This window comes from Microtus ochrogaster, linkage group LG2, assembly GCF_000317375.1.
Source record: "Microtus ochrogaster isolate Prairie Vole_2 linkage group LG2, MicOch1.0, whole genome shotgun sequence".
In the NCBI taxonomy this organism is placed as follows: Eukaryota; Metazoa; Chordata; class Mammalia; order Rodentia; family Cricetidae; genus Microtus; species Microtus ochrogaster.
The window spans coordinates 10724053-10731208 of record NC_022028.1 but is presented as its reverse complement, the minus strand read 5'-3'; the positions used below and the strand labels follow the sequence as shown (position 1 = coordinate 10731208).

General features: G+C 36.6%; 1 protein-coding gene across 25 annotated transcripts in view; it reads left to right on the top strand.

Moving 5' to 3' along the window:
- Positions 1-7156, top strand: part of Rims1 (regulating synaptic membrane exocytosis 1) — a 473457-nt gene that overhangs the window by 197670 nt on the left and 268631 nt on the right. For 24 of the 25 annotated variants that reach the window (XM_026785683.1, XM_026785680.1, XM_026785698.1 and 21 more), the window contains 2 exons: positions 1998-2211; positions 4438-4449. In XM_026785683.1, the coding sequence (XP_026641484.1) occupies positions 1998-2211; positions 4438-4449 (226 nt within the window). The remainder of the gene's footprint in view (positions 1-1997; positions 2212-4437; positions 4450-7156) is intronic. The other variant, XM_026785682.1, reaches the window with a different exon arrangement.

Sequence of the window (7156 nt, the reverse complement as noted above, 5' to 3'; positions counted from 1 at the left end):
TATAAAATGCATGTTGGTTTTCATTATGAAGATATTTGTCTTCATTATTGGCCAAATTCTTCATCTCTTATATTTACTAAATGGTTGGAGACCAGTATCACATACAGAAATAGTAATGATACATTATTAAGAAATATGAAATGACTTATGAACAAACACATGGAACTCCACAATATTGCAATAAAAAAGGATTTTATCTTAGTGGCCAGAACCTCACGTGTACATATTGTACAAAATTTTTTTTGAGGGCTGGATGTGTGTTTCAGTTTTAAAATGTGTACTTAGTATGCACAAGGCCCTGGGTTCAATCTCAAGAACCATACATACATATACTAAAAACAGAACAAAAAGATAAAATCCTGAGATAGAAACCCTTTGGATTGATCCTAGTAAAATCTATAGACTTTCCAAGTTTAAATTTTAAAATGTCAGAAGAATTTTGTTTGGAAGCCATTATATCTTAGCATAAAACAAATCCTAAGTAAAGAATTGAAACACTGGCCCTTTAGCCAAATGTAGCCTGCTGTCTCTATTTTCATAAATAAAAGTTTTATTAGAATGTATCCACAGTCATTCACTTCAAGCCTATCTATGGCTCCTTTCCTAACAGAACAGTGGAGGTTACAGCAAATACTCTATTTAGTCGTAAAGACTAAAATATTTATTGCCTGACCTTTTGCTGAAAAGTTTACTAACACCCATACTAAATCATACTCTATATTATAGAATAAATTTATAAGAAAACTCTTTCTTAGCCTGACTTCTGAAAGACTTTTGATTGCTTAGTTGATTTGACATAGTGGCCCTGATGGTAAAGGTTTGACTTAGGGGCTAGATAAGTGTTTGTTCTTGATTCCCCTTATGCTGAAATTTATTTCTGTTTATTCAATTGGGGTTATTTATTTTCTTCCATCCCTCACAATCATCCTGTTTACTAGAAGGTATTAGATTCCCAGGGCTATTTTGTACACATCCTTAGAAATAATCGTCATCCTTGATAGTTTCCTACTAACCCAAACTTACATTGATGGCAAGATATGAAATGGTGAATGTAACCAACAATTCATTAGCAAATGGACCAGGTATTTGTACATTCATGAAGTTAAATGCCACATGCATTATTCTTTTATAAAACGAAATTATCTGGCTTGTCAATTAGGAATGCTGTCCACACCATAATCAGCTGTGTTATATGGGAGTTTATACACATTCGCGTTACGTATGGATTAGGTAGAAAAAGTATCAGTTGGAAAGGAGAAAGTAATGATTCAAGTTCGGCTCAGGAGCTGTTAGAGGTTAAAAAGAAACACATAACATCATCAACCCCCAGTTCAGAAGCATTACTGAGCATGGGCCTGGCTCACCACCTTGTATGTCTGGGGAGTGCAGCTCTCATGGCTCCCTTCTGTGGACTGCAACATTAACTGCCAGAATTAACAATGTCATCTGTGCATTCCATGTTTTAGGGAGCACTCAGGGCCAGCCCACTAGCTCAAACACAGGGATGACTTTGATCAGCTGTTTCCCAGGATGCACTCCTGATGAGGTGGTCCAAGACTGTCGACTAGGCTTGGTGCAACCAACGCTCTTCATTCTCATTTACAATGTGGAGAAATCCTTAACCTGGGAGACTCTCTGTAGGTTGGAGGGTTTTCTCCCAATCGATCTGTGTATAGCAATTTCAGACTGAAGGACTTGAATTGATGAACTGAAGAATTTGAGTCTTACTGTAAGTGTTCTTTTGGGAAAGGGCTTGCCTTAGCAGCTGTGGATGGTGCACACCAGAGTAGTAAAAGTAGACTCTCTTGTTAAGATCAACTAAGATCAGGGTTTGTGGACCCCCAGACAGATTGCTTGTTTTCACCTCTGTGGGGAAAGTCGATTTCCATGCACTGCTTTTCCTCCAACAGCTTAACTTTAATTTTCTTTAGGAAAAATTGTTGCGTTGTCTGTCTTCCTTCATTTACTTAGTTTATTCTCTTGTCTCTTTTGCCCAGGAGATTGCATCAACAGTTTGAAAGCTATAAAGAACAAGTGAGAAAAATCGGAGAGGAAGCACGGCGGTACCAGGGCGAGCACAAAGATGATGCCCCGACATGTGGAATCTGTCATAAGACGAAGTTCGCTGACGGATGTGGCCATCCTTGCTCCTATTGTCGCACCAAGTTCTGTGCACGCTGTGGAGGCCGCGTGTCTCTGCGCTCGAACAACGTGAGTGTCCTGTGAACGCACCAGGTGCCCACGAGCTGAACAAAGCCACCGCATTGGCCAGCATGTAATCACTTGCATGGGCTGAGACTAGAGCATGCGTGCAATATGCGCAGGAACACATCCTTCTGCGGCTTGTGTTTTATAGTGATGAACATAGCACCGAATAAGATACTTTGCGTATGTGGGGCTTTTTAAATGATTCCCATCTCAATCCAAAACAATACCTGCCCAAAGCACTTAATTTTCGAAGGAAATGTAAACTTAGTATCACTAAGGATTATAAAATCCTTGAAAGTAGCTATAATATATTAAGCAATGGTTAGCTATCATAAATGCAATTTAAGTTTTACTATCAAGACAAATGATTAGCACCATATTCATCTCACAAGAAGTGGTCAGATATTCAAGGAACATATGGAATAAGCCATTTCTATATGCTAGGATTTATGTGATGTATTTTCACCTGAAGACATTTTCCAATTTTGCTCAAATGAGTCCACTATATTTTGCTGTACCATAGTTTTAAGTTAGCACAAATATTTTCTGCTTTAAGATTCTAAACAAAGAATAAGTAAATTCTAGTGGGACAGACTCCAACACTACAATTTGTGAAATTCAAGACCCTTATTAGCAAGTATCTACTCCAGAATACATTTGAGTGTAACACGCCTCTTACATTACCCATGCTAGTACAGTAGAATTATATGTAGAAAAATTCAAATAAATTATTTGGCTAAGATCTGTGGTATAGCATTGAACACTTGCGTTGAACATTGCCTTAAAAATTTACCAGTATTTAGTCCAAGTATTTATCACGTTGTCTAGCTATGTGCAAGATGTGATATAAACATATTTTAAATCATTAAAACTTGAGCTTCTCTTGAAGTTCTTCTAATTTGGAAAAATCAATTAAGATTGAGAACAAACCTCTCAAGTGACTATATATTAATTATTTGGTCATCTGAATTTTAGTAGGATATTCTAGAATTTCTTCCAGGGGAATTAAGACACTGAGTATAATAAGCACATTTTATAGCTTAATGCAAGGCCAGTGTCATCTCTAAACAAGTGTTTCCTTAGCTATAAAAACAAAGGCTAGTGATCAACTTTTATACTTGTTATCAGAGTGAATTAAAAAGAATTTAAGCAAATGTCCATGTAGAGAGTTCTTAAGATGTATTTGTTAGTCCCTCGTCCAATTTTTAGCGTTTGTAAGTAGGTCCTCTGGGATAGGTTTTGCAGGTGGGTCCTGGAAGTGATTCCAATACGTACCAGTCTGAACTCTGCTGGCAATGCAGTTAGTGCATGCCAGCCGCGGGTTAGTGCTGCCTGAGTACCCACAGCTGCTGGAGCTGTTAACTTCCCACCATAGAACTGAGGCAAGCCAGCTGCCACACAGCTGATCGCTGGTATATTAAAGTTGATAGGGTCAAATTCAGGTTGTTTAAAGACAACTGAGCTAGGAAGTGCTTCAATTCTTTCATACAGATACGGATGCATGCTTTAGTCCATCCCTCTTGCACTAAAATTACCACAACTTGAAATAAATATTTAAAGAAGTAAAACTAAAGAAGGTGCAGCTTAAAATTTGTCTTATGGGTAAGAGAAAAATAGCATTTAAGACTGTTTTCTCTTATGATAAAATATTGAAATACATATTAATAAATACTATTTTTACTGTTATGGGATAAGTCATCGTGCCTAAAGTACTTGTATTTCTCCAATTTTGATATATGACATTTCACTAGATATTCTTATAAATTTTGTCTCTAACCATTTTCACTGTAATTTTAATAAAATTTTGGTATTGTTCTATGTGTTTAATAAAGTATTTTCAATAATAGGAGGTAGCATGTGGCAAACTGACATTTTTTTTTTCTGAAGATTTCCTTTGTTTTTGCTTTGGAGATACTGCTTGCTCTCTGAAGCATATTGCTATTGATTGATAACAACTTTGGGATCTTTCGGGCCCAGCCTCCTGAGAGCTAGGATTGCAGATATATATCAGGATGCCTGACACCAAGTAATACTTTAAATGTAGGACTTGTCTGAAATCTAAAACTCAGGAGAGTGGGCTCAGTTCTTGCATCCAGCATGAGCTTTCTGTGTTTTATCCCTGGAGAAATGTATTTGTTGCATTGACATCACTTTATTAATGTGAGGCTCATTCTTGTTTCTCTCTCTTTCTTCTCTCCCTGCTCTGCTTCGTTGGATGTTTTCCCAAAGGAGGACAAAGTGGTTAGAATCCATACTTTCTTTTCTATGATTTAATATACTGTATTTTTTTTTGTGAACTTGATTATGTGACAGTTGCATATAATTCTGTCAATCACAACATTTCACAACTCGGTTTTACAACCTGAGGAGCTCATCCCTAGTTTTCATGAAATTGAAACTGAGACGAGCATCCAAGGGCCCAACAGAATTTTACATTTGTATATCAAGTTTGGAGAGACTGAATTCATGGAAATAGTGAGACTTGGCTATATCACCAGCCCATTGTCCTTAGCTCCAGGATTTTGGTGATTATTCTGTTTTAGGAGCTGTAAACTCTAGAGGGCTTGAAGGCTGGTGATTTGAAACTCCACTGCAGAAGGAGACGAGGTACACACACGTGGCACAGACTAGAGATAAAATGCAAATCAAATATAAGTCAAACCAAAATGGTGTTGCTTTTCAAGAGAACACATGACATTAGAATTGTCAGACTGAGCCCCGTCTTGCCCCTTTCCTCACCCTTGTGCATAGCAATTGCTTCTTGAGCCTAGAAGATCACCTTTAACTCCTATTACTGTAGAGCTCACAAAGGCTCTTTGTCTTTGGGAAGTGGAGTTCAAGTGGCATCTTCCATCAGCATCACCTCTGTTCTGTAAACCTCCGTCTCCTGTCAATTATAACTTCCTCGGGCTCATTAGTTTATCCAAGTGACAATGAGGTGATTAATACTTTGGATTAAACGTCATTTCAGCTGCCTTTGTTAATATCTTTCTAATGCAAGTGATATACAACAGTACATGATGAACAAGCTTGACATTTAACTGAACATTAATCTGTGTCTGGCCATCAATTTTTCCATACAAAAGAAACCACTTTGAAAATTTATTCAGCACAGTAGATTTTCACTAAATGTTTTGCCTCGGTTATTGGTGTGTGGGATCACTGCTATAATGAATGATACATCTCATTAAGCAAAATAACTGGATAATCATACACATAGAATTTAATAAATAAAATCACTTTGGACAAGTCGACATTTAAAGTGTATACTTGAATTACATCGGAGAGTAAAATGGTAAGTTTGTAATCGTCATGTTGTTCAGACTTGATATAAGACCTGGCCAGGAGCATCATCATCCCTTCGACCTTCTTCCTTGGTAGGTTGTTTTGGACTTGCTCTGTTTGCTGTGATTGTTGTCTGCATAAGATAATCCAGGCAGGCTTTATGGTTGCAATGGAAATACTGTAAAATACAACCACCTAAAACTATCTTACTCACTTCGATTGGAGAGTACACATTAATTCACCTGTGTTTAAATTAATCAGTCAACATTACTCTGGACACTTTCAGCCTGTGATCCACTGATTCGGGGGATCAAATGAGTCTCAGGATAGCAACACCAGATTTTGTCCACAGGCATGTTAAGGAGAATAGCTGAGTGTTTTTTAAAGATTTATTTAAGTTTGTGACTGTATACGTGTATGTACATATATGTGTAAGCATGCACACATGTACAAGAGAGCCAAAAGAAGCCAGAAGAGAGTATCAGATTTCTCTTGGATCTGTAGTCAGAGGAAGTTGTGAGCTGCTTGAAGTGTTTGCAGGGACTGAGCTCTAGTCTGTGTAAGAGCAGAAAGCATTTTAAATATTCTTAATTAAGTCCAGCTAAATGTTAATTATCTTAATTTCCCCATAACTATTTGAACTATTGTTTTAAAAATTATCCTTAGCCTAAGTCACATGTAATGGTAACTTGGAAAACTGAATTACGTAAAAGAAAGAGCCACGATACAGAATGACTTTGATGTGGGCCTGTGTAATAGCTTATAATACAAAATGATTTTGTGCCCATATATACTTTCATTGGCAAAATTAATATCATGCCTTTATTTTGTTGAAAACCAACGCTCTTCCAAATCTAAAAATTAGTGATATTATGAAAAATTTCCAGAGCCTGTTTAAATGAATTTTATTTTTGTTTTACTACATTTAGTAGCAGAGAGTGGAATTTGGATCACTCCCTTGATACTCACAGTGTCTGCTGGGGAATCAGTGGAATGATTCATCTGCACTGAGTTCCCTTGTGGTTTCCTCTAAATCTCCATCAGTGCTCTAGAGCGAAATAGTGGGTTATGAATATAGTAAACAAAATGAGCTTGTTCCTTTCTAGTTCATCCAGTTTTCCAAAAATGTGTCAGGCTTTATATTAAGAATAATTTATAAAAAAAAACATTGGCATTGTTTTTGGTATTCTCTCAAAATGTAAAAGCATAGATACATATCTTCTAAAATGTTTATATTAAATTACTTAAATATAGTGCTCATTATAATTGATACTATATAGCATATATAATTATATTGTTATGTACTATAATAATTATAATGAGATGCTATGCTGAGGAGGTACAATTTTTAAACAATTCTTCGTATTAAATTTTCGTTAGTATTTATAAAAGTTATGTTAAAGGTTATGTTGATGAAGCAGATGTCCTTTTGTTTTCTGAAATCCTTATATTAGTCAGGTTCACCTTGAAATGGGACAGTAACAACTTAATATGAAGCTAACCTTATCATAAGGCCTCATTCAAAGGATGGGTAATTCTTTTTTGTTTTTTGTTTTTTGTTTTTCGAGACAGGGTTTCTCTGTGGTTTTGGAGCCTGTCCTGGAACTAGCTCTGTAGATCAGGCTGAACTCGAACTCACAGAGATCCGCCTGCCTCTGCCTCC